The sequence below is a fragment of the Labrus bergylta genome, chromosome 9, assembly GCF_963930695.1.
Source record: "Labrus bergylta chromosome 9, fLabBer1.1, whole genome shotgun sequence".
NCBI classification, from domain to species: domain Eukaryota; kingdom Metazoa; phylum Chordata; class Actinopteri; order Labriformes; family Labridae; genus Labrus; species Labrus bergylta.
Window position 1 is genome coordinate 29,203,108 of NC_089203.1, and position 27,912 is coordinate 29,231,019.

The following is a 27,912-nucleotide window of genomic DNA, read 5'->3' on the forward strand; positions in this document are numbered from 1 at the left end:
GAGAGCTTGTTGACCAGTTTAAGTAAATCAGCTAACTAACTGTCCAGTACAGTGGTTATAATGGTGGTAACTCGATCCACCTATCAAGTTGTCTCGTTCATCTGTCAGCCAAGCTAGCCTCTCGCGCTGCATCGTCATGGTCACCATGCTCGTTATCTAGGCTAGCAGGCGTAGCGTTAGCAGTTGGCTTCCGTGTTCTGCGAGCTTCTTTCCTTTTAGCCGACCCACACAACGTGAAAAAAAGTTCTCCATAGACATTATCAACACCGTCGTCAATTTGGATTTCAGTTAACTGGAAACATGAAGAAAACAAAAATTTGCCATGAAATCATGAAAACCAGAAATATGTCCATAATAATACTTGATCCCTGGCATATGTTGAGTTAAATTTGAGACATAATTGACTGTAATCGTTTTTCTATACTACAATTTGGCCCTCTGACAGTGAGAATTTAATGAATGTGGCCCTTGCTGTGACCAAAGTTGCCCATCCCTGTCCAAGGGGGTAAAACATTCGTGTATTTTGAATTTAAAACAAGTAAAATGTTAAATACAAACAAATATGAAGCTGGATCAGGAAAAAGTAATGTCTCTCCAGCCTTATGAACCAATCAGGAGCTTTGTGAGTTCATGCTTCAGCAGGGGACATAGTTGAAAGTGGTGTTTACTTTCAGGTCAGCTCGGGTTCTCTGCTGTCGCTTTTAATGAACTTAAGTTCACGTCTGAAGTCCCCTGTGTGCACCGGAGCTCAACACCATAATTGTGATGTTCAATCATTTTCAAAATGCATCCAGGTCAACACAACTTTCCGCCCTGTTTCCACTGTCCCTCCTGATTTTTCCAGATGGGCTCGTCGACTGCATGGATCCGGACTGCTGCATTCAAATCGCCTGCCAGGGTCAGACGTACTGTCGCGGCTCGCCCGACCCCGCAGCCGTCGCGGGCCAAGGCCAGAGTTCGGCGGCCCAGCCCTCGTCCAAGGGCTTCTACGATCGAGTCAGCTTTTTGATTGGTCCCAGCGGTAGTCATGTGATACCTTGGGATAACCCGTTCAACAGCAGGTAATGAAATTCCTGACAGCTCTTTAATTATTCCTGTCACGTCGCCTGTTTGCTGCCTCATTACCAGTTGGGAGGGACACCTGTGTTTGTGCACACACTCCAAAACGTCAAAGAATGCCACATCTCTTTGTCTGTATTAGCAGTCACAAGTGACAAGTGTGTTTACAGTGTCGCCGCCGCCGCCACAAGCGTTTACTTCTTCTACCAGCCGAGTCTGAGGAGCTCAAGAGGGAGCTTGTTCCTCCGCTTAAAAATCTATCTGTGGAAACATAGGGATTAAGGTTTCTTACAGCCAGATAACACGGCCGTGTGTTTCTATGAATCTGAAAGCAAAGAGACCGTTTCACTGCACATGCATTTATATTTCTTTTATCAGAAACCAATTTTGTTGCGATCATCAGCTGGGCCGCCCATCACACATTTGAATATCTAAGAGGGGCACACTTAAACAGACTCATCTTTGATTTTTTGCTTGAAAGGGATTTTTTTTTCTTCTCGAAACAGAAAACAACATGAAACCAGTCTCCATCACAGAGAGACTGCAAAGAGCCAACAAGTATTCTGCACTCTGACTCCAAATTAGGATGCATGCTTTTGTGTTTTGTGCTTGTTTACTGGATGCAAACTTCACTGAACTGACACTTATTAACGGTACGTTATATAACACACCATTCAGATGCAGTTCGCACCGGCAGTTTGGCAGTTTCGAGCGCGTTCTTCCATTTCACAATTCATTAAGGTGCCAATTTTTTTACTGAAAGTAATTTAGTAGTGCTGCTTTTCAACCACGGCGCCTATGATGGCAATGTTGATGTGTCATTCGGCATCCCAGACAAAAATATCTCAACGACTATGGGATGGATCCCCATGAACTTTTGTGAAGAGAGTTTTTGTTTCCCAGAGAATTAATCTCTCTGATGTCAAGAGCGATCAATCGTTATTTGTAAAGCGCCAATTCATAACAACTGATATCTCGAGCCGCTGAGGTTGAGGTTGGAGCAGGCCGTGCTTGAATGAGGACAGCAGTGGTTGTGGGGACAACACAGTCCGATGGTGGTCTGTAACTAAGATCTACAGATTGTGACATGCAGTGATATGATGTGAATGCAGAGAGAGAGGGAGATCCTCAGCGTCCTCTCAAAGGCTCTCAGCAGGTTGTCAGGTTTTGTTTTCAGTGGAATATTGCGATGTGTTGAATTGCTTTGCTAGATTTGTTACAGGTAATCATGTTCCCATCATGATTCATTTCAGTGCATTTGTTGATCCTGTCACTTTCCATCTTGCTCCATCGTCCAATTCTTCTCTTGAATTATTAAATATTCTGAAAAAAAGGAATGACACTCGATGTCTTCTTCAGAGCCAATCAGCACAAATGTCAACATGACTCAAGTCGTTTATTGAATATGTTTAGATAATCGTGACAGAAAAAGAAGAGGTAGTAAAGGACAGTGGTGTCCAGAAATGAAGTGAATTAACTTGAGGAACTGTTTTTTTCTTGATCGTGTTTTTTGGGGGAAACTTGTGATTTTAGCTCGTCTACATTTGAAAGACAAATATCATACTTTGCCTCCACTACATCTCTACGTCTATGAATGTTCTCGTTACTCGCTGCTTTTGCTCTGAAGTCAGCGACTGAATTTTATAATATTAATAATTATTCATTGTACGTTTTCTGAATACTCTTAGATGCCTAAAAAAAAAACAAAAAAAAAAAACAATTCTACTATTCATTTCTCAGACGCTTTTATCCAAAGTGAAGAACGTCAGAGAGTAAGAACAACACAAGTAAGGAGAGCGAGAGGAGGAAACAACATCAGGAAGTACAAACAAACAGCTTTAAGTCTGATTGGATACACATGTGCTGACAGGAAGTGACTAGAGGCAGAGCACAACATCGAAAGATGGAAACCTGTGTAAATCAGTGTACTTCTTGTGATGAAAGATACAACAGAAAACTTGAAATACTTTGCCTTTTACGATTCTCTGATATTTTTTAAATTTTTAAAATCCAAAACCTTCAAAGTCAGTTGGATTGTTCACCCACTAATAAGGAACGTGAGCTGGGATTAGACCGTCGTGAGACAGGTTGGTTTAACCCCATGTTCTTGAGACCAAGACCAATTGGTGTCGTACATTATATGCCCAGGCCAATATGTTGGCAAGAAAATTTCATATGTGTTCGGATCATGTAAAGATATATCTCTTTAGAGCATATTGCACTCCCCTGTATACTGCGTTAAAAAAAATCAAGTATGCACAGACTTCAGGTTGCTTACAATGATTGTTTTAGGATCTTACTTAAAAAGCCAAGGTGGAATAGTGCAAGTGAGCTATTTGTGAATGCAGGAGTTAACAACCTACAAGCTTTATTGAGGAACCTGATGTACAGATTTATCGGTCGCTTGAATGACTCAAAGAAAGTAATTATAATGCTGCTGTCAAACCCAAGTTATAGTGCAGAACGCTACCAGTCATACCTTTTGGAGACATTGGTATAAGTGCCTTTTATAAGAGGTGGGAATGTTTTTATCCTAATGTATATGTGTGTTGTCTATTTTTTCGTATTGTATGTCTTTTAAAATGGATCTTGAGTCTAATAATAAAAGTTGATGATGATGAATGGCCTCGGGTATATCTTGGTCTCGATTAGTGTGGTCTTGACTACACCACTACTGCACATACGACATTAAAAACAGAAGCTCTTCTGCTCATGTTAGCTCAAAGCAATTCTACACTTTATAAAAGAAGCTTTAGAGTCTTTTGTCTTACCTCCCCGTCGCCCATAGAGAGAGACACATTTTTCATTTTTCCATCGATGGAGATAAATGAAGCTCATGGCCTTCATGGACGAGGGAACTATAACTTGATGAATAAACTACTTCTGTGTTCAAACTAAAAGGGCCATAGTTGTATTTTCCAGCAAAACCTGCAGTCCTGCATCTGTTCAGCATCAGCGGTGCAGTTTGTTTCATGACTGATAGAGAGAAGAAGGATGGCCGAATGTGTGCAGAGGCTTTGGGAATATTTCCTCCAATAGTTTAAAGTAATCCTTATGTAAATAGCATGCTTTACTGAAAATATAGAATGAGACAATCCCCCCCCTACACACACACCCAGCCGGGTTCTCAGTAATCCTCGCGCTCATTGTCTTCAGCTTACTGTCGATTTTCATGTCTGCCAGTGGCATTAGCTCCCTCGCTCCAAATGCTCATTGGCCATTTTATCTCCTTATGCAAGTTAGTGTGATTGTCCAAAACAACAAGCGGCATGTTAGAGCCTCTGTGAATATGCACACCACCAAATTAAAAGAAAATCAATAACCTTTTTAAAAAAATATATTTTTAAGTTTCTCTCACTATTTAAATCCCTTTACAAACAGACATTTTAAAGGTGACATATCCTCCTCCTCTTCTTCAACCAGTTTAAATAATTCTCAGAGATCCTCAGAACATGTGTGTGAAGTTTCTTGTTCTAAATCCACTCTGATCCTGTATTTGATCATGTCTATAAACCCCTCTATTTCAGCCCTGCTCAGAACAGGCTGTTTCTGTGTCTGTACCTTTAAATATTTAAATGAGCTGTGTCTGACCACGCCCCCTCTCTAGAAGAACTTGGGTGCACTCGGTGCTTTCTCCCTCCATGTTCTATTGTTTACGGTGAGAAGGCAGACTCAGAGGGCAGAACAAACACCTAGCTGTGGGAGTGTCACCCACCTGGGGGAGGGGCTACTGCCCTTTGTGATGTCATGAAGAGAAAATCTCCAAACATCTCTCGTTTGGACTGAAGATGAGACTCTAACCAGGCCATTGTTCCCACACTCCAAATAAATAGCACAACTCCAAAGGTAAACAATAGAGGTAGTAAAGGTTATGGATTTCCACATGTTTCTGGAATTGTCCTGGATTAAAAATGTATTCAGCGAGACAAACGTCAAATTTTTTGTAGTGTCCACACAGTTTCCAAACTTGAATCAATCATTCTCATTTTGTCGTAATACTTCAGTTGAGATTGTGCAGATTTTTGGGTGATAAAATACACCAAGAAATAGCATCACAATAAGCAAAAACATATGAATGAATGTACTCAGCTTTATTGCACATTTCAGAGTAATAGTAAATGTGTTGATCATTGAGCTTTCCATCTTGCTCGAGCATCTGGCCTCTCCTCTGTTTTTTTTTTTTTTAAGTGTATCTCATCAGCACAAACAATGCGTTCATGCAATCATTTTTTCAAAGACGTCAGATAATGACATAGAGCATGCAGAGATTGTTTGGAGACCCATATTGTTTTTTTTTTTTTTCAAGCATTCACTTGAGCTCACAGGGTGAATAATTTATTGGCAGAACACAGACTGAAGCTGGGACAACCTTCAGAAAAATATGTAGTCTTCAAACGGCAGCGGCGACTGGTGCTGCTGCTGGAGTATCTGATGTCTACCGGTACAGAGATGGGAAACAGTTAGAGGTCACTCTTTTTTTAAGGCACCATTGTGTTAGCCACATGGAAAAAAAAAGGGAGCTGATTTAAGACTGCGGTCAGGTTTCAGATCTCTGCAGTAAACTTGTCCCTCGTAGAGCACAGGGAATAAAACATGTGTTGTGGTTTTGCGTTTTTTTCTTTCCTCCCACAAGGCTCCCAGCCGTATCGCATGTCCCCACACTTGGCTCCCATCGGGTTTTCAGATGGTGTTTTTTCCAGCAGCCAGCGCGAGACAATGACGAATAAGAACGCGTGAATTATATGATTCATTTCTGGGGTTTCAGCAGGTGGTGTGACTCGACGTTTGTTCGGGGGGGTGGGGGGGATGTTCGGCTCTCGCAGCATCAGTCTGCCTCTCCAAAGATTAATAGAGACACAGCGAAGAAAGAGTGAATCTTTGCCGGGGCTCTTAAGTGGCCTTGTTCCCTGAGCCGGTAAATAAAGGATGGGAGATAGTTGTGCCGGGCGTGGAGCGGGAGGGAAAGAGGAGAGGCTAAAGCTGTTGATCATCCTTGTCTCATATACGTAATGACCCGGAGATAAAATGGCAAAATGAGACATTTTCTGCCCATTGGTGACAAATGTGCAGGCAACACTTTTTAAAATTCTGCTCTGCCGTTTGGGAAGTGGAGAGAATGATTAAACGCTGATGGAGAAATATCGCAACAGTCTCCCCTTTTTACCTTCAAACAAAGGACTGACTTAACAAACGACTTCCACACTTAAAAGAATGAACCAACCGGAATCTGCGACGGGCCAGTTTTCACCTGACGGGGGCCCTGCAGTCCTGTTGAATAATCGCCAAGGATATTTGAAGCTTTAATCATGTATGAACCTTCTGTGTCGGTGATTTATGGAGCAAAAATGCCAAAGAAAAATACATTATTTTACCTGAAAGCAGGGGGACGGGACGCTGGAGGTGGAGAGCCTTTTGACCGGGAGCAAATCCATTTGCCTGCAGGGAGAAATCTGGCAGGCGGGAGTCAATGAGTAATGCTCTCCCATGCTAGACTAACTACCAAAGAGGTGCCCGTAAGTGAAGCTTTTAACCCCCCCCCCCCCAACCTCTTTACCTGCATGGGTGGCACGGCTCTTTGGCCACCAGTAGGAAGTGCGTTATATAAAGAGCTACCAGGTGTGAGTGAACATAAAAGCACATGTGGAGAAGTGGATTCAAAGAGCATTCACATTTCTTTTGTTGTATTCAAATTTAGTTTTCTTTTCAAATCTGCACCATTTATGACTTCACCTTTCCTTCAACCGTCTCTCTCTGGCGATTGGTTCGTAGTGTTCAGTCGCATTTCCCTTTTTTTTTTTTTTTTTCCATCCACCTGTCATTTTATTTTTTCATCTTTGTGACAGTTTGCTCTCAGCGTTGCATTTTTTGTTGTTCTGAGTTCCCGTGAAGTGCCTCTTGACGTGTCAGCCGATGAGCTTTGTAACTCCTCTGATGAAGAGGATATCTGTTACCGAGATGAGCCGCTTATCTGACACCATCCCTGTTGATGTGTTATCTTTCATCACAAGTAGCACACAGACACTTTTCATGCTCTGCTTTGTCTGTCTGTGTGTGTGTGTGTGTGTGTGTGTGTGTGTGTGTGTGTGTGTGTTCCCACAAACAATCACCTTTGAACAATGTCGTAGTGATTATAACATAAAATATTTTACTCCTATATCTCATGCATTGTGGGGAATTTTAGTTTTGGGTCAATTTTGGCGGCCGTCGAGGACAAAGCCTTTCCCAGAACTTCCACCAGATATGTGTGCTTTACGTGTCTGCAGTTTATATATTTTTTGTCCTGCACAGCTATGACTTTATGTTTGGATTTGCTCACATACAGTACTTTCTTCTCTTTTAAAAGTAACGATTTTTAGAAAACAACAAAACTCTAATCCTGCTTTATCTTTACCGTGAAGTGTTTTACTCATCGAGAATCTTTCCCTTGAAAAAGACTGTTTCCTCAGCATGCAGTAATTTAATTTTTGTCTGACACCGACCTCACAGCAGCTGTTTCAGGAATAAAGAAAATCAAACAGAAATAGTCGATCTTAATGCTGATGAGCTTGTGTGCTATAATTAAAATAAGTCTGTTTCATAAATACAGGAACTTTGAATCACCAAAATGTATTCACTCTCAAATTTGAAACTCTCATTAGACACTTCAATCCAAGGTGAAATACAACTTCACAACTATTAAAAAAACTCAGTTCAAAAGCAGATTTTCTGTTAAGTGCACTTCTCGTTATTACATCAGCAGATCACATTTTGTATATACGTCCCTTGCTCTTCATGTTGCAGATGTGTGAGCTAGAGTCAGAGGGAAACGATGAAGCCTTCATTTCATTTCTATTCATTGCTTCTTAGTTGGTAGATCTGGAAGGTTGAGCTGTCCATTTCATAGCTGGAAGTTAGCGTGCACATGCAGCCTTAGCTTAGATGCAATTAGTGAAAGCTTGTTTCTCAATCTCAGATGGCCCGTGACCCCACTTTGGATGTCGAGGCGACCCCAGATATCCAGAACACGGACAGCTGTTCACTACAAATGTATTTATTTTCAATCATGTCATCGCTTTTTTTTACTGTGTTGCAAGTAAACATTCATCTTAGAGCACATTTAGGCCTTTTGTGTATTTTATTGTGGACAGAGGAAGAAAGGTCGGGATGACAGACAGAGACTCTACAAGGCCCACAGTATCTTATGTATGCTTATATTTTATTATTAATCAATACACACAAATTCCATGCAACCCCACGGGGGGTCAGGGCCCTGAGGTGTCTTTGTAGAAATAGCTTGTGCTTTATTATCACAGAGCTTTACTCCCTCATTGTTCCACATTAGTTACTAACAAAGGTCATAAATGTGTCTGATCCCAAATGCAGGCCAAACAGATAAGGAGGCAGAAATGACTTGATTTAGAATTTGCAGAGCTGGCTGGCAGGCTTAGTTGGCGGTGAGTTCAAATTGGCAGAAGAAAAAGTCCTGGAGACAAAAAACAGGTGTGGCAGGCAGGCAACAAAGCAATGTCTTTTTAACAAAAAAGATTGTTAACCAGGCAAACGGGAGCTGGACCTGTGACTAAACAAACTGTGAATGGCACAACGATCCAGCAGAGACCAAGTGTTGGTTGCAGGGTTCCTGTAGGTGAATTTGATTGCAGGCAGGTGTGTTGATTGTAGACCAAATGGAGGTAAAGCAGAAAGAAAAAGACAGTGTGGGGGGGGGGGGGGGGGGGGGTCATGCGAACTGGAGTCAAGGAGCAATAAGGTACTGTGACTTTAACGCTAAATAATGTTTGCCAAATTGCACCATGTTATCATTTTGATGGGTTTTGTAAGTAACTGCATTATACTTTTAAATAAACAAAATAAACATAAACATGCCTATTTCGGATTTAATTGCAGACATGTTACTATTTTTGTAGATTTAAAGGGGACATATTATAATAAATCCTCTCCTTCAGTGTTTCTGATCATATATTTAGGTAACCTGAGTGTCTACTGACCCACATCATGTTAAATAAACCCATCCAGTCCTTTGTTTGTGGTCTGCATAAGAGAAAAATGCTCCGTTTCAAATGTGCTCTCCTTGTGATGTCACAGTGGGATTCTGGTAAAAAAAATACCCTCCCCTCCTTTGATATCTCCACCCCCAGACTAGAACAAAACTTTTGCACAGGTCCGTCATTTTTATTCTCGCTACAGAGGAGTGATGTCGACGTGGAAAACTCAGGGGGGGGTCATTGCATTTAAAGAGACACACACACCAAAACGGAGCGTTCTGAGAGAGCTGGTTTATACAGGGTCACAAACCTCCTCTGGTGCTTGATTCATGTTATATTTTGACCAAAGCACATCACAGATGTTTCATTTAGACCACAGGGGGCTGTTTGAAAAGGTGGAGGATGAGGATAATATGTCCACTTTAAATGCATTTCATATTTAACTTGCTAATAGTGATGTTCATAAGACCTAGAGCAGCTTTGACTCTCATTGGCTGTCTGCTGTGCTGTGTATATTCCCCTCTGAGCTTTGATACCCTCTGTTTTCTGTGCTGGCCACACAAATGTAATCGCCCTAAGAGCTTAACATGGCTTCACATGTTGCAGCTAGTCTCTCTCTCTCTAATAATGCTTTTGATGAAACTCCAGCTTAAGCGTGTTAGAAAATGGCACCCATTCATGTGTCCTCGTGGAACATAAATGCTGCAATACACGTGCAAGATGCAGCAAAACAGACGACGTCCATGTCTGGAGAACTTCATCCCGCTGAATTATGGGCTTTTGAACGCATTAAGCAGAGACAGAGAGTTGCTCCATAAGTTGGTATTTCCATGAATAACAACCACTGACATTTTGTGTTTTCCTTTAGCGGTCAGTAAATCATACCTCCCTGCGCGTGCCACTGGCTGAGGGATGACAATTGTTCGCAGTGACGCCGGCTGGCATTGTTTGTTTACTCAGCCCTTTTTCTCTGTGTTTGTTTGCCCACACAGCCTGGCATCAGTCATCCGGGGTCAAGTCCTCACAGGAGACGGGACGCCGCTGATTGGAGTCAACGTGTCTTTCCTGCACTACCCGGAGTACGGGTACACCATCACGCGGCAAGACGGCATGTAAGTCCATCTGCATCAATCAACACTGATTTGCATGTCCAAATAAACACGAGCTCAGCCCTCAGGTTCAACCTTTGCAAAGATTTATTTGCGGCATAGACCCCTGCTGACCCCAGATCCAACATTTAAAAAAATGCAGAAAAGAAGCTTTTTTCCTACAGCAGCAGAGTTGTCCTGGCAGTCGTCCAGAAAGCGCTCAAAAACAAATTGAAACAGCAGCACATCGTGCCCTAGAACAATTCCTCATGTAAATGTCACAGTGGTGGAGGCCATTTTGAACCAGGCTGTTTAAAATGCATTGAATCAGCGAGGGTGGAATCAATCTGCCTGCAGTGTAGTAAAACATGGGATTACTGTCTGACCTTCTCCCGCGGCTCCGCGGACAGATCCTTAATGACGGGGTGTAAACACATACAAGACAGACGCATGTCGCAGACTTTTACAGAGAGGGGGTGCGACTGAGGCGGGAGCTTTATTTTTGACTGTGGGACACGCCGGACGAGGCGATTCATTCAAATTCAGCAGACAGTGGCTGTGTGTTTGTGTGTGTTGCAGCAGTGTGGAATAAAAGGCTTATGAGTGGCAGAGAATCATACAGCTGCTGTTATGAAGCACAATCCTCGGGTCCCCAGATAGCTGAGGATTAGCTGATTTCTTCAGATATTCCGCCTTGTAACTCTTCTGACAAGGAGCGTGATAAATGGTTGGGGATAATCACACTTGGTTAGCCAACAGATCCGCTCAGTGTGTTAAGAAGAGGAGGGGGGGTATGTGGAGGTGGGGGGGGGGGGGGCTGTGGGCAGCATCAAAGCCCGGCCTCTTGCAGCTGTGAGCTCCGCACTGCCCAGAGTGGAGAGAGCTCGAGAAGGAAGCTGTTTTAGGTCAGCTGCACAGCTTGGCTCCTGGTGTGTGTGTGTGTGTGTGTGTGTGTGTGTGTGTGTGTGTGTGTGTGTGTGTGTGTGTGTGTGTGTGTGTGTGTGTGTGTGTGTGTGTGTGTGTGTGTGTGTGTGTGTGTGTGTGTGTGTGTGTGTGTGTGTGTGTGTGTGTGTGTGTGTGTGTGTGTGTGTGTGTGTGTGTGTGTGTGTGTGTGTGTGTGTGTGTGTGTGTGTGCATATGTGCATAAGCATTTGAATCTGTGTGTGTGTGCGTGTGCGTGTGAATGCATGCAATGTCACCAACCCAGATGCTTAACCCCCCGGGAAGCAGATCTCGCCAAATATATAGAGCAGCACTTCAAAGACTCGCCCTTCATTTCCAAACCAGTAACTCTTTTTCCTGATGTAATGTCGCACCAATTAAAACCAGTTCACCAAAGAGAAGTCCAGAGACTCCAAAACAAACTCAACCATAGAGTGTGTTTTTTTTTTTTTTGCATGGTCCAATAATATATGGAGGCTGTGTGGAAGTTCTTTCTTCCGCTGAGAAAGCCTCATGAGGCTTAGCTCTGGATAAATGTCTGTTTTCCTTCTTTGCTTTTAAATGGAAATATTTAAATGATGTATAATAACCAGGGCTGTCAAATTATTCAAATTGAAAAATTGCAATTAAATGCTGAATATTAATATTTAATTTAACTGTAAAATATGTTTGAAATTCCATTATTTTGCATTTAAAAACTTTTTTGTTAGGCTTTTATTTTGAAACTGACTTTCTGTTTAAATACAAACATGCTTTTACTTTGAAATAAAATAAAGAACTTCCAGTAGATCGACTGTTACGACATTAACTTAACTAAAAAAGGAACTCTTTACTGGTTGAATGAAAACAGCTCAAAGGAACAGTAACTGGTAAATATCGCTTCTCACTTTCTGCTTTCAAAATAAATCTAAGAGGAGTGACGAGGTCGGAGCCTCGGCGCCAAACACAAACTGTGTTCAGCTGCTGCGATAAATATTTCAAACATGTAAATGTGAGTCATCCGACTGAAAAACTGTACCCATGTTCGTCTCTGTTGTTTGTGTTTCATGATGATGTGTTAAGGTTTGACCTCTTGGCCAATGGCGGCGCTTCCTTAACGCTGAGTTACGAGCGCGCCCCGTTCCCCACGCTGCACCGCACCGTCTGGCTGCCCTGGAACGTTTTCCACGTGATGGACACGGTGGTGATGAAGCGGGAGGAGAACGACATCCCCAGCTGCTACCTCACAGGCCTGGTCAGACCCAACCCCCTCATCCTGGCCACGCCCCTCTCCACTTTGTACAAAACCTCTCCGGAGGACAGTCCCATCATCCCGGAGACCCAGGTGAGACCGCCCGCCTCGTAAGGTGACCTCTGGAGAAACATATCTGATTTGTGTGACTTTTAACATTCAGCCCGTGTTTAAACCCGACATCACAGACAAACAATAATTCTGTTATCTCCTTCGGCCTCGCTCGTTTTTAAAGTCAGATTTGCCTCTCAGTTTGCCTTTGAGCCTGGATTGAATTGAGGCTTCTCCCCAAATACTAAGCCTTAAATTTGCCTCACAGTAATACTGATAAATTCTCACATTGACAGTACATGCCTCTGGATTTGCTTTGTAACCATTTTGGCTCAAATCTGAGTTTTGAAAATCCCCAAATGCAAAAGAAAATGTGACTTTGCAGCTTTTGCAGTCGAAACTGGTGAGGCGGAAAAAATAGATTTATGTTGCATTTGAGGATGACAAAATGTGAGGATTTTTACACACTGCATGACAGTTGAAGAGCCTGGACTTGAGCATGGACATTAGGGCTGGGTTCCCACAACCCCACGATACGATACATATAGTGATATAGATTGATTTTGGATAATGACCACGCCCTGCACAGAATTCACTACAACAGCTGTTCTTCATTGTTGAGAATAACAGCAGAGGCATATTAAGGATCTTACAACTTCAAACACTTCAGTACAGGTCCTCAGAGATCCTAGAAATGCATTAAAATATTTGAATCCCAGAGCTATGCAACATAGGTCAATGTCTTTCAGAACTGTCATCACAGCTTTGCAGCCGTATCGATTCTGTAACATCTGCATAGATATATATATTTGCAAGAAGCACAGGACGATAAATTGCCATATAGATTTTTTGAGCACAGCTCTAATGCACGCAAATGTATAGAGAGTTCAATGCTGAAAGGAGGATAGGACAGCTGAAGAGAGACAGGAAATGTTGGAAGGAGAGAGTTGGGAACGACGTGCAGCTGCTGCTTTTGAGGTTTCTTTTTTGGGCTTCTCCTAGAGTCAGAAATCAGAGGGAGAGAGAGAGCGAGAAATGTCATGCAGGAAAGGAGCCATCGGTCGGATTTGAACCTGGGCCGCCCTCTTGGAGGACTAAAGCCTCTGTACATGGGGCGCATGCACTCACCACTAGGCCACGATGCCACCTTAAATGCTGCCTCAATTGCAGCTTTCTATTAATATTTAGTGTTACAGTCCTGAACGCGAGGTCGTTACTGCTCAGTAAAAGAGAACCGCACTTCATGCATCTCTTACTTTATCGTCTCTAAAACATGGAGGGAGGTTCATTGTGCTAAAACGATCGGCTTTTCCTCGTCCAGAACTCTGTGTTTATCGTTTAGCAGTTTGTGCCATGCGGGTGTCATTTCTGTCGCGGCGGTCAAAGAAGGCAAAATGTTAAATATGTTTACTTTGGATCGCTCTGCCCGCCTCCGTCGATTTATGGTTTGTTTTTCCAAATTACACACAGCTTTCTGTCTGTCCTCATGGATCCATGTGAGTGCAGCATGAGACTTGAAAGTTATAAGAGTAGTGTTGCCGTGGAGTTAGTTCAATTTGCATCCATAAATCAAATACAGGAAGTTCAGTATATTCTCATTTCATATCAAACTGCTCATGTTCCTGCGACTTAAGTTCTGCACCTCACACCATGCACCTGGCATCTGTCTGACTGCTAATTAAAATCTTAGGTCCTCCATGAGCAAGTAGCCATACCAGGCAGTGACCTGAACCTGGTCTACCTGAGCTCCAGGGCAGCTGGCTACAAGCCCATCCTCAAGGTGCTCCTGACCCAGGACCGCCTCCCCTTCGGCCTGATGAAGGTGCACCTGATGGTGGCCGTCATGGGCCGTCAGTTCCAGAAGTCTTTCCCTGCCTTCCCCGACCTCTCGTACACCTTCATCTGGGATAAAACAGACGCCTACAATCAGAAGGTCTTTGGCCTGGCGGAGGCTGTGGGTGAGTACCTGGTGTGTGTGTGAAGCTGCTGACTGGAGATGCTGTGTGTGAGCGTAGGAGCACTCCAAGATACTCGCGCTACCTTCAGGCACTGAACCTTGGATGAACTTTCCAAAGGATTGATTTTTCAGTTTTATTTTTTTTATTTTTCCCTTGCATTGGTTACTGTGTGCGATAACGATTTAGCAGGTGGTGTGAAATTCTCAAATTCCCCCGGTGCTGCATTTTTTGAAGGCCGCTGCTCTTCTGCTGACTTCTTTGTTTTGCATGTGTGAAATTACAGCTGCAGCGAGTGCACAGGCGGAAATATTGCCTGTGAGGCGTTTGGTCTAAGATAAAAGTCAATAGGCACAATAAAAAATAACGACAAACAATAACCGAATCTTTCCACTGCGTCATAAAGCGCAGAATATCTCGTTCATTATTTTAATTAGAGAGAGATTGAGCATTATATTGCATCATGCAGGAACACTCTTTAAAAGGTTTTTGAAGATTTTCTAAAATCTAAAAAAAACGCAGATGAATGTTCTCTTAAAAGATGCATGTTAGACCGCTCCAGCTCTGAATATGAACAGGACTCACTCATGGCTGGGGAGTTTGTAATATTTACCATAATGTGCACCATCTGACGCTTTATCGTTTATTGCTAATTCAGGCCGCTTTACACGCTGTTCCGAGTTTATTTGCATTTACACTAGATAAAACAGACAAATGAGAGGGGGAGCACATAAAAAAAATAAACTGTGCAGGTGAGGAACAGAACCCCCCCCCCACAGGTCTGCTGAAATTATCCCAGCTGGAGAAAATGACACAGTCAACGAGAGAGCGGAGCCCAGAGAATACAGAACACATCCTCGAAGTGTCCTGAATGTCGTTATCGGCTGCAGGCCTCATTGCCGCCCTAAGTGTCGGGTAAGGGAGGTTGCAACCTTTGCTCACCACATGGATGTCTGCACATCATTGCTTTCAGTGTCGGTGGGGTACGAGTACGAGTCCTGCCTTGATGTGGTGCTCTGGGAGAAGAGGACGGCCGTGCTGCAAGGCTACGAGCTGGACGCGTCCAACATGGGAGGATGGATGTTAGACAAACACCACATACTGGATATTCAGAACGGTAAGAAACCGCTCGTTTTACGTCTGAACGGTGTTTGTGAGTGCATGTGGGGCCTCTTTGGGGTTGCAGGCGGGTGGTCTTTACCCAGAATCATCGCAATAAATACTTGAAATCCAAATGAAATATGGTTCGTCATCCCATCTGCAGATAATAGAGGAGCGTTTTGAAGGGCCGATTATTCACGGTAATGACAGAATAAATCAGCAGCTGTGTCACCGGGGTGCAGGGGGCTCGCTGTGATTCTACACCACTCAGCTATTTTTAGGAAGAAGGCCGCCTTTTTTTTTTTTTCCCGCACATGAAGGCTCGGGGCTTTTTGATGAACAGGCGTCATGTTTAATTCTCGCATTAATTTTAACAAACTACATTAATTTCTCGCTCTGCCATCAATCAGAATCGCTTTTAATCGCCAAGTACAATAAATGGACATGAGTTTGTCTTTGTCGGGCTGGTGCAGAGAGAGAGACACAAGGGAGTGAGTCACCAAACTATCAGATATACATACAGGGACTGAGTGTAGGTCTGGGTTACAGTTCCAGGAGAGGTGGCTTTTTTATAATCTGGAGAATTCAGTAGTTTTGTTAGAACTGTGCAGGCAGTAATGCGACTGCAATCATCAGAAGGAGGCCTCAGGGTAGAGTGCATTGTCAGTTTGCCAGGCGGCTGTTTTGACATTAAATCCACTCCGTTGTTCCAGTTGTCCAAAACAATTTGTGGCCCTTTCATCATGGAAATAGTCGAGGTTACACTCGTGGCCTTCAGCAGAGTCCTTAGTCTCACACTGTCAGATCAGGGTTTGTGTTTGACGCTGTGTTGTTTTGAGGTGGGTTTTTTTTTGCATGTTGAATTTGTGTTAGTGGGTTTTTAATGAATCCCTCTGCTCTTTTCTAAAACAGCTATTACAAATTTAAATGTACTCATCCAACTCATTAAGTCCTGCTCAGACTGGAAGGTGTAACAATCATATCTCTCCTTTGCACTTTGTAATGGATCAAGGTGCGTCCTTGTCAGATTCGTCTGCTAGACATCCTCAGGAAAAATGCCCAGAAGCTTCTGTGTGCTGGGATGCAATACCAACAGGATTAACAAGAACCAGAACTACTTTTTATATTCCCGTATTCAAACAGAAAAACTGCACCTCTAAGAGGAGATGAGCGCAAACAAGCAATAAGAAGTGAAGCATGAGCAGGAAGAACATTAAACCGCGCGATCCTGACTCTGAGTAAGTCAGACTTTAGAGGTTGAAGTTGAACTTTGTAAGGCCTGGTTTTAATAAACATTAGGTACTGATTTGATTTCATTCAAAATCTTTATGTAAAAACAGCCATATTGAAAAAAAGTCATATTTACAGTGACTGGCACAGAACATTTGGTAAGCAAGAAAGTAAATTCAAGTTCCACGTCTGATAAGGAGTCATTAAAACACTTGTGGACCGGTGGGTCCATAGGTGGATGGATGTCATCAATTTAGATATCGGACACTGACCACAACATTTTCACCTGAGGTCTTCTTCAGGTAATCATTTTAGAACAAAGGAGGAAGGTGGGGCAACAACACCCATGTATATGGATTTCAACACCAAGAGGCTGAGAGGCACGATGATGGGAGGTTTGGTCAAATATTCAAAACGTCTTAAATAACATTTTAAACAAGGAAGCTTTACCGCCATTCATTTTTAGCAATCATCACCATCCTAAATGATGCTCCAGATGACCCTGCACCTACATGATGTGCACATTACTACTTCCTCTCTCTGTTTCACCAGTCTAGATTTCCACATGATCGTAGAGTGTTTTTTCATTTCACTGGAAACGAAACAGATACATAACAGATTGCCTGATCTATGAATGCAGCTGAGAGGACGGTGATTGTACCTGCAGATAAAGAACGTACTAGATGTATCAAGAGCCTTCTGTCTTTGAGTCTCAGAGTCCGAGGACGTTCTTGTATGTTTTCTAAGCGATGAAAATCGCTGCCCGCCGTGGCTATGATTGATGTTTCTTCTGATTAAAGCAGACAAAACATGAATCAGGGGTAATATTACATCTGATTGAATCTGTAGACCAGTTGTTCTCTGTCTTTCCTGTCTCCGTTTTGAGTTTCTAGAAAATCACATAACGGATATGTTTATTTGCAGCTTGTGTGGGTCGGTCTAAGAAGTGAAGGAGCATTACAATATGTTCAATGAAATAGTGTCTTTGTTGATGAGTTTTTTAGAGGTCATTGTGTAAAGACAAGATGAGCTGAATTCCCATCACTCTGAGGGAGATAAACGCCTGACGTACATTTCTCATTTAAACGTGGAGATGGAGCTCAAAAGAGCAAATTTATCTTCTTGTGGTGCAGAATCTAAATTTTAAGACAAAGTGTTCCTCTATCAACATCCCCTGCATAAAAAAACATCAAGCGCTGCCCAACGATTCCTTCTGCAGCAGCGGTGTCTCTTTGGAGTTGTATTGTACGCCCACTCCCACTCAATAAGGGCTCGTACTGTTCACCTCACAGGTAGGAGTATCACTCCTCACTCCTTCCTCCTTCTGTTGGCGTGCAAAAATAAAGTCAATTCCTCAAAAGGCAGCAAAAGTGTACAAATGCAGCAGTAGGTGAGCAAAGTAACATGTTAACCATCAACCAGCAGCTATCATCGTTTTTAGTCTGCGACGCTTTAAAGTTGCCGGTAATGACTGTGTCGCTCGTGCATTGAGATTCTGAGCAGAGGACGAGGGAAATTCCTTGAAAGTAAAAATTCATTTTCTTTCAAACTGTGCAAAGCCAGATGCTGCAAAACTCTGCAAACTCCCCCCTTAAAAACATGACCTGGGTGTGTGACTGTGAATAAACAGCTGTAGTGTAAGGTCTGCTGAGGTCGAAGAGGTTAATGAGGCTCAATGGTTTAACAGCACAACATTAAAATGTGCATGCAGCTAATTGTGCATGGAAATAGACTGCAGCTTTATTTATTCATGCTGCTGATATTGAATTTGAATTGCTGCTTGTATTCTTTTCATCTCGTCTGGGGGAATGAGAACACATAGGAGGAAATGCAAGCTCTGGGCTGACCGTTCACAGTCCCTGTGGTCTCTGTGTGGTATATCTCCGCAGCCCGGATGTGTAGTATCTTTTATGAGGAGGCTGCTACGAGCCCCGCTGGAGTTACAGAGCGTCTTTTACTTCTCCCTTGCAAATGCCCGGCACAGATGTATAAATCTGGACTCGCTGTCTCTTTGACCAGGTCCATCGAGCTGCACAAAACCTTCAGATGTTATTCCAAGACATTTTGGCAACTGTCTGTTTTTTAAAAAGAGGAATGTTTGTTTAACTAGAGCTGCATGCTTCCTCCGTCTTGATGAAGTCTTTCATAGCATCCTACCATGTGCCCCCGCAATTGGCAGGGGCAACACTTTTTCATCCTACAACACTCAGTGGGATTGCACAGTAACATCAGCCATGTTTTTCCTGCATGTATAACACTCTCCTCACATCTTTAAGATGTGCACAATCCGGCTTTTGTCGGATGCGGGTTGTTAAAAACATGTCACAGAGGCATTTTTTCTGAAAACCGAGTCTTCCTTCGCTTTGTTCAAACCTTGATGCTACTTTGTCCTGCTTCTCTTTTTGTGGAGCATTAAAAGAACAGACACAGGGGCCCGTCGACGAACCCAATCTGTCAAGCCATCCAAAACGTGGAGTTTTGTGAAGTGTGCGGGAGAACGCTGCAATATGCCTCCAGCTTGACTGCTGCCGGTGTGTCGCGTTTCATCCCACCTGTCTCGAAGTATAGCAAAGCCATCTCCGAAAGCCGTCACTGTGTCGGCATCACAGTTGGAGTTGTAGTTGTTGTGAGATGCGTTTGTGATCAACAGATAGGTGCACGGCGTGTGATATGCTAATGCGTGCTGCAGCCTTTATTACACTGAGCTGTGCTACGCGTCTGGATTTATCCGAAAATTGGATGTTACTGAGCATGAAAAAAAGCATCACGTGCAGGGATGTTCTTCCACATGGAAACATTGATGACAGAAATGAAACAATAACCAGATGGTGTCGAGTTTCTCCTCTGCAGCTAACACCGCAGCATCCTCCAGGCTCCACACAAACGTCCGATTACAGCGGCAGCCCCCTGAAATAAACGGCAAAGTCTTACTTAATTTAAAATATTCCCCAAAAAAATAAAAAGTTGAGCAAACTTGTGTTGTTCTGTCTCTTTTCCCCTGTCTGACAGGAGCTTAACCAATTTGCCAAAAGGGGATTCATGTAACAATCCTATTAGCTCAACCCAAACACAGCGAGCTTCTCTACACTGTGAAATGTTTTTGTTAGCGACATGGCATGCTAGTTTACTCTGTGTTCACATCAAAAAGATCCTAACCCCTCTTTGAAATCTCATCTGCTGTTACCCCTCACTCTTATAAAGTGTAACCACAGAGGTCGTCAGGAGGCACCCGGGTTTAACCCGTCAAATGTTCTCGATCCAAACTGAATTATTCAGTCGTGCATTCAGCCACTTTTTGACATTTGAGATTAATGTTCCCACATGTGTTTTTTTTTCTGGATGAGGAATGCGGCTCGATATCTTCGGTTGGCACGGAGATGAATTCAAATATGACAATTCGCTTTTCGATGCTGCTCCAGTATTGATTCTTTAATGCTGTGAAACCTTGACAAATGTCTTCGCACCAACACGTTAGCGAGCGCCGGTCCTCCACAGTCACAACGTCTGTTTTATTTAACACCACTCGGAACGTCTGAGACCTTTTTTCTCTCTTCGTTTGTGGCAAAGCGACCTGAGCAAAAAAAGCCGTCTCCCTCTCGTTGCCTCCGCTCCAGAGCCTGTCGTGCTAGATAAGGCAAAATTGCTGGTGTCTGTGCTTTTAGTCGTGTCCTCCTGCCCCTCCCTTTCTTCATTACAAGTGGAAATGCCTTCCTCTCAATCTGCAGCTTGTTTCTATCTTAGGGGAGCATAGTTGAGTCTTATTTGACACAGCCTGCAGAGTTCAGCAGCTCAGAGTCTTGGAGTGTACTTACTGTACATCTCGCACACTTGATGCATTCGAAGTACTGAGATTTTTTTTTTTTTTTTTCCCTGCTCACATTTAGCCTCCATCATCGTGGATCAGAGGGAGCCGGGGTGGTATCTTAGAGAACGACACGGTGCAAAGGAGAACAAAGAAGGACAGGGTGCAATTAAGACACTCTCCCACTCCTCCCCCTAACCAATCTCTCTACTCTCTGAGTGTCACCAAGGTGACATTGCTCTGGGTGCTCCACTTTTTCTTTTTTTTTTTCTTTTTTTATCAGGTACGGAGGCTCGGCCTTGCATTTGTACCATTAATCATCTTGGGAGCTGTGATGTTAGCTTTAAAGCATTTTCTTCTGAGTACATTACATGACTCAAATTAGCCTTTTTATCAACCACATAATTACCTTCTTTAATGACTCTGAGACAGGAATCAATTTAGAAGCCGGTCTTTAATGAGTAAAATGTGTAGTCAGAGGCGTTGGAAAGATGGACTTTTAGTTTTAGACGGTGTGGTGAGGATTTGTCTCATCTATGTACAGAATGTCGGCAGAGTATGTGGAAGAAAAAAAGAAGAGCAACAATTTCTTCAGCTTGCTAAGTATGGACCCGTCTTTCTGTTTTTTTGCTCCTGCCGTATTTTCTGAACCAAAGTATGGCCTTCTTTTTTTGTTCCACGACTCGACACTTACATTCACTGACATATTTCAGAGTCATTTCAATGTATTTCAAATTGCTTTTTACTGTCGGATCCCTACTGTGTCTGGGAGTTAAATAATGTACTAAGAGCAGCTTGATGTGCAGCTACATTACATTACGGGCTGTGTTCTTGCTGGATGGAGCAGCTGTGGAGCGATCTGGAGCAACAGAGAGAAGAGATGCTAAGACTTGTTCCCTACACCAAGGGTAGAAAGTAATAAAGTACAAATACCTGATATCAAAGGTAAGATTGTAGTTGTCTGCTCTGTACTTGATTATTTATTTTCTGACAATGTTTTACCTTTACCAAGCGGCATACCAGTGTGGAAAAATGAAGCTTAGTGCAAGAAGTGCAGAAAAGTGCAGTTCCTTAAGTGTCCACTTGAGGCTACTGCCGAAAGCCCAGGAAGCCTCATTAACACCCATGTTAAAATGCTCAGGATTACAGCAGAATTAAACCTGATAAGAGCCCGGTACGAAGACGATTTTCATCTGAATACCTCGTTTATTTATTGGTACACACACTGGGAATGACTTTGTTTCTAACTCTTGAATACATTAATGCTAAGAGCTGTGCTTAAATCTGTGGGAGTGTCTGAGTTGACAGACAGGTGGGTGCTTTGTAGCTGTTTGCCAGGAAGCTTAAAGGCTTTATATGCGTTTTTTTCATCCAGCAGATGTCGCCCTTGAGCACCAGCATGAAACCAAAACAACTTGTGCTGCATTGTTGTGTTAGCATGCTAATGCTAGCGATCTTTATTATGCTGGTATCTTCACACTGCATGTAAATTTACCTGAAATGAGCGTGATCTAGAAACACAGTTAAGCAGTGAGTACAGTATGTTATTCTTCTTTTCTCTAGTCCCTCAATTAAACAACTTTTATACGTGAGGGGAGGAGTCAGCCGGCTGTAGACAGTCATGACTCACAGAGTTATTTTCAGAGGAGATGCTTGATTTCTATTATATTTAAGTGTGAAAAATCACATTTAAAGCCTTTAACTCTGCCACTTTACCTGTTCCTAGATTGACCAAAAGTTAGGTTGCTTATTACGAGACATGTTGGCCAATCAGGGACCAGGATAGCCTACACAGACGTAGCATGGCTAGCTAAGTAGCTTTGCTAATAACAGTGGGACAAAACTGCCCGTAGGCTCCACAGTGAGCGCGTTTCTCTGTGGAGGAATTGAATCAGAGCAATAATGAGAGCAATCATGTAACACTGAAGGCTGTATGTTTCAACCAGTCAGAAATAGCACATGCTAATGAAAGTGCATACAGTACATGCTGTAGCCTACGGCTAATCAATGATGAATCACAGTAGCTTTTTCATAATGTTACCGGGATCAATAACAAAGATCAATAGCCTCATCTGCCGAGTGTCAATATGAAACAAACAGGAGAGAGACACTTGAAAGCAGAGATGTTTTATTGTTTGCTAGTAGGTTGTATTTTTGAAGTTACAAGATTTCTGTTTAATAGTCTTTGTAGAAGCAGATTACGGTTGTCTGGCACAACTTCACAATCTTCCAAGGTGCATGGAGAACAAAAACATGTATCAAACCCGTTTTCACATCTGCTCTCTGCACTAAATATCTCGATAAGTTCAGGAGGACAGCTGCACCTGGAAATCTCAGGAGTTTTTCAGGAGCTTTCTGCAAGTGTGAAAAACCCTTTAAGTCTAAAAACATGTTGCTGGAAGTTTTTGACCTCTTAAAGTTTTAATAATGTTCCACACACATCATGAGGTGCAGTTGTCTCTGCACCGAAAGTGACAGTAGAAGTTGTCAGTTCAGTTAAGGAGATGAATCAGACATTTCACTTGAACAACCTTTAGTACCAGAATATCTGATCTTCAACTCGAGTAAAAGAACGTGTGTGTGTGTGTGTGTGTGTGTGTGTGTGTGTGTGTGTGTGTGTGTGTGTGTGTGTGTGTGTGTGTGTGTGTGTGTGTGTGTGTGTGTGTGTGTGTGTGTGTGTGTGTGTGTGTGTGTGTGTGTGTGTGTGTGTGTGTGTGTGTGTGTGTGTGTGTGTGTGTGTGTGTGTGTGTGTGTGTGTGTGTGTGTGTGTGTGTGTGTGTGTGTGCTTTTGACACCTCTGATGCACAGTGATTCTTTTCTTTCCTGCTGAAAACTCAAACATGCCTCCACACATTCATTAAATAATCAATGGGCAGACACTTCCCTAATGGTTGATCCTTTCAGCTGTCATACTTCAACTTTGACTTTGAGGGAGAACTGCTTGTGTGCAAAGTGGAAAGTGAAAACTTTGCCAAACTTTAAATTGTGTTCCTAAAAGCTGTAGCTTCTTCTTTTTGTCACCAAAACTCTTGCCTTCGGAACAGGAACACAGTGACATTAAAACATGCAAAATAAAAGTATAAGAATACTCAATGACTAGTCTGGACACTGTAGGAGTCGTCCCCCTCTTCCCTCCGTTCAGCCTCGGGGCTTCAAACAGTCTCAAACCAAACTCCCATCATCGCTGCACTCCAGCTGAGACGTCACAAGGCTTGATCCTTTGCAACAGTCATCAGCAGTAATGTGTCATGACCAAGTGTCCTTGAGGGGGAGAAAACTGAACTCTAATCTTGCTCGCTCACTCTTAAGCTGCCTCACGTAGCGGCAGGGAAAAGTTGTGGTGGTAGGAGGAAATGAAAGTGACATATACAGTGTCCATACTGAGCATGCCGTGCATTGTGGGGGGTTGTTGGTTGATTGATTGTTGTATTTAAGCCGTTCCATTACGCTGTCTAATAGCCTATGCTAAGACTTGTGTGTACAGTAAACTATGATGGAAGTGTAAATGGAGAGGACTGCAGCAGCAGCGGCGGCGGCGGCATGCCAAAATGACCTCGGCATTAAATGTTTCTTTTTCTTGTATAAATCTGAACGTCAGCCAAAATGTGAGGCAGCTGCACTGCTGCAAGTGATCCATGTCCTACACAGCACATTAGGCTGCTGGATATTAGAGGCGTCTTTGTCTTCCCCGGGAATACTAAGGAGCTATTACACAAACACACATTCAAATTCTACTCGGATTTCAAAGCTTCTTCATTATTTTATTTTGCATCGTGTGTTTTCATCCAGCGATCCCGACGCATTGGATCACAGTTCAATTAAAGTCCCAAGGTCGTGCGTTTGACGGCGTCACGCATAAAGCAGTCCCACGGACCTATTTGTCTTTGTTAGAGACTCGTGTGTAAAATGCTCTGGGATACAAAAGACGGATTGGTCAGATCGTCCTGTCAGGAGTCTCGTCGGACCGTGCCTTCATTTGAATTTGCCCTTCAATCAATTAAACCGCTGAAAGGAACTAATCAGAGGAGGGGACAAGCCCGCGCTGGCCCGCACGCTCGATTTCACATAACATGCAGGATGACGATGTCTTACGGGACGACGCTGTGGGAGGACGACATTATGTGGCCGTTCAGTGGTGCCGTAGATCCTCTAATTAGGACACAGGCAGTGTGTGAACTCAAACAAGTTGTTGGATGTGAATAATTAAGGGGCTTCAAGCGTGCACTTCTTCCCTTTGATGTGATTTTTTTCCCCCTTTGAAGAGAGTCCCACTGTATCTGAACCCCCCTCCCCTGAAAAGTCAGCTCTATCTGCTTCTTGTTATAGTGATAATTAATATTAATTGTAGTGACTCACCAAATACGTTGAGTCCTCTGTGAAGACGTACGCTCTGTAAATCAGGTGTGGCTCACTGTGGTTGTGTTTACAGTCTCTCGGTTTTTTTTAGGTTTATTTTGGGTCTTTTTCTTTTCTTTGGGGATAGGACAGTGGACAGAGTCAGATATCAGGGGGAGAGAGAGAGTGGGGAATGAGATGCGAGAAAGGAGCCACGGGTCGGATTCAAACCCGGGCCGCCCGCTCGGAGGTCAACAGTTTTGCACAATCAATCAATCAAACAATATTTGTAAAGCGCCAAAACGTGTTATCTCGAGATGCTTTACAAAAGAGAGAACCGTACTCGTTAAGATAAATGTGATAGTGGGAGATGAGATAATATGCAGGAAGGATTTCTCCTTTGTATTCCTGGCGTTCCTGTTGTCCACACTTCCTCCCCGTTGAGGTGGAGGTCGGAGCAGGCCGTGCATGAAGGAGGACGGCGGTGGTTGTGGGGATGACAGTCACCGCCTGCTAAGCAGCTCATGCATTGTTCCTGTAACAAACAAAAAGTAGTTTGTCAATGAAAGTCACTGACGGAACATGAAGAGGAATTATCTGTCTGGTAGTTAAAGAAGAGAGGAAGAGGAGTAAGCGGCAGGACACTGGAAGAAATGATGGGGATGGTTTGAGGGGTCACAAACACATTTTGACGTATGGCGCCAACAGACTCTAAAATCACCAACAAACACAAAGTCATTTCTTACCTTCAGTTAAATTAAAATCACCCATTTTAAACACATTTCACACGTCTACTCAAGGCACATTCACACACTGATGGTAGAGGCTGCTGTGGAAAAAGACCATCAGAAGTAACTAATCCATTCATACACCGCTGATGAAGCAGCAGGAGCAACTTGAGGTTAAGTGTCTTGCCCAAGGACACATCGGACATGTAGCTGCAGGAGCTGGAGACAAACCCCCGACCTTTCCCCCCCGACTGACTCTACCAACTGAGCCACAGCCGCCCCAAATAAAGATAGAAATAAAGAGTCTTGAATGTTCGGAGGTTATTACTTATTGCGTTATTTGCAGCCATGTTAGATGAGGCTTTAGTCAAAGATAACTCTTTAAACTGTTTATGAAACACACCGCACATTTAACCTTTGCTGTGAAACCTTTTCATGAAAACGAGGTGTTTACCTTACTTTAACCTTTTCGTTCTGAGCTTCTGTAATTAAAGTTCTCCTGCAGTAACCTGAGTCAGCGGCTGCACACTGTGTGAAAGAAGAGAACCTGAGGGAAATAAATGTTTTAATAGATCTTTGCATAAAGCCACATGTAGTTCACTTAGTAATGACTCGCTCTGTGCATGTGAGAATTCGCAAGTTAGAGTGATTTAAACTTATTGATTTATTTTTTAATAATATTCATTTAGAGAAAGGCAAAGCGATTTTTCTTTCTTCTGTGTCTTTCTTAAAAGAGTCATTCGACATCTGGGGTCAAGGATGTTTGTCAAGTTTAACAAAAAGTCTACGAGTACTTGAAAAGAAATGGTTCCAACATATAACTGAGTTCAGAATAAAGACGGACTATATTAATTAAAATGTACTAAACTCATGTTGTGTATTTTTTGTTGAGTTCTTACATGACCTCAAATTTTTCCAACAGTTTTCAAAACCAGATAAATCCGTAATTCAGTAGTTGTAGAGGGACGTGCCTGAGCCGCTGTGACTGAGCTGCCATGTTTATCGTTGCCGTGGAAACGTGGATGTTACATCAAAGACCGCTGCATGAGGAAGCGTGAGCTGCTACTGAAAGCTGCCGTACTGTTGCTGTTTGTGCTGCTGTGATAAAAGAAAAAGGTCATGTAAATTATACTCTGATACATCAGCTCGTCTGTAAACATATTCTCTTCCTCAGGTCGGTTTCAGCCGGTCGTCATGACTACAGTCAACTCAGAGTTTGTTTTCATTGGGGGTGTAGGCAGAGAGAATCACTCCCATGATTCCCCGCCAGCCTCGACGTCATCTTTTGTTATTTGTTGTGGTTTGATTGAGAGCCCCCTGGTGGTGGAATGTACATACTGTGCCATTAATAAGAATGGCATGATTTAAAATGAAGCTAGGCTAGCTGTGCCCTCTTGCTGTCGGTCAGTATGTGCAGCAAGCTGTTAGCTCCAGCTTTATATTTCACAAGGATGAAAGTTGTTTTTTTTCCGTCTGACTCTGGGCAAAAAATAAATCAAGAATATTTTCCCCAAATGTCGAACTGTTTCTTAAATATGTTCTTTATTGTTTTTGTAAAGAAAGTGTGTTTCCTTCTTCTCTGAGTGTTTAATGTTGGACTGGCAACAAAAAAAGAAAGAAGGATATCTCTCCTGAGAGCCTTCCTCGTTAAATCAAGGATAAATAATGAGTCAGGAATCGGCTACCAGTGACAACACCAATTATGCTTTCACACCCGCAGATAACTGCTGTTTGTTTTTTCCCAGGCATTCTTTACAAAGGCAGCGGGGAGAACCAGTTCATCTCCCTCCAGCCCCCTGTGGTCTCCACCGTCATGGGGAACGGGCGGCGCAGAAGCATCTCGTGTCCCAGCTGTAATGGACAGGCGCTCGGAAACAAGCTGTTAGCACCTGTGGCTCTGGCATGGGGCATCGACGGAAGTCTGTACGTCGGAGATTTCAACTACATCCGACGAATCTACCCGTCTGGCAACGTGACAAGTATCATGGAGCTCAGGTACGAGCGGGGCTCTTTGGTCTGAATATTTGTTTCAACATGGTTTCTTAATTAAAAGGAAAGTAGATGTGGGTTTTTTTCACTGTTGATTCTTTATTTCGGTTCCTTTAAGGCTTTATATGTGATTTTTCACACTTATAAATATAATAGAAATCAAGTTTATCCTCTGAAAATAACTCTGTGAGTCATGACTGTCTACAATGGGTGTAACACCCGAGTCCCACTGTCTGTGATGTTTTCAGAGTTTTCAGAGTCCTATCTTCACTTTGTTTACATCGCCGGCTGACTCCCCCCTAAAAGTTGTTTAATTGAGGGACTAGAGAAAAGAAGAATAACATACTGTACTCACTGCTTAACTGTGTTTCTAGATCACGCTCATTCCAGGTAAATTTGTGAAGATACGAGCAGAATAA

The 27,912-nt window shown here is 43.0% G+C and overlaps 1 protein-coding gene across 7 annotated transcripts in view; it reads left to right on the forward strand.

The window, feature by feature from the left end:
• Positions 1-27,912, forward strand: part of si:dkey-237h12.3 (teneurin-3) — a 182,805-nt gene that overhangs the window by 130,562 nt on the left and 24,331 nt on the right. For all 7 annotated transcript variants that reach the window (XM_020645072.3, XM_065958446.1, XM_065958447.1 and 4 more), the window contains 6 exons: positions 845-1,061; positions 10,034-10,153; positions 12,134-12,395; positions 14,044-14,311; positions 15,282-15,425; positions 27,250-27,499. In XM_020645072.3, the coding sequence (XP_020500728.2) occupies positions 845-1,061; positions 10,034-10,153; positions 12,134-12,395; positions 14,044-14,311; positions 15,282-15,425; positions 27,250-27,499 (1,261 nt within the window). The remainder of the gene's footprint in view (positions 1-844; positions 1,062-10,033; positions 10,154-12,133; positions 12,396-14,043; positions 14,312-15,281; positions 15,426-27,249; positions 27,500-27,912) is intronic.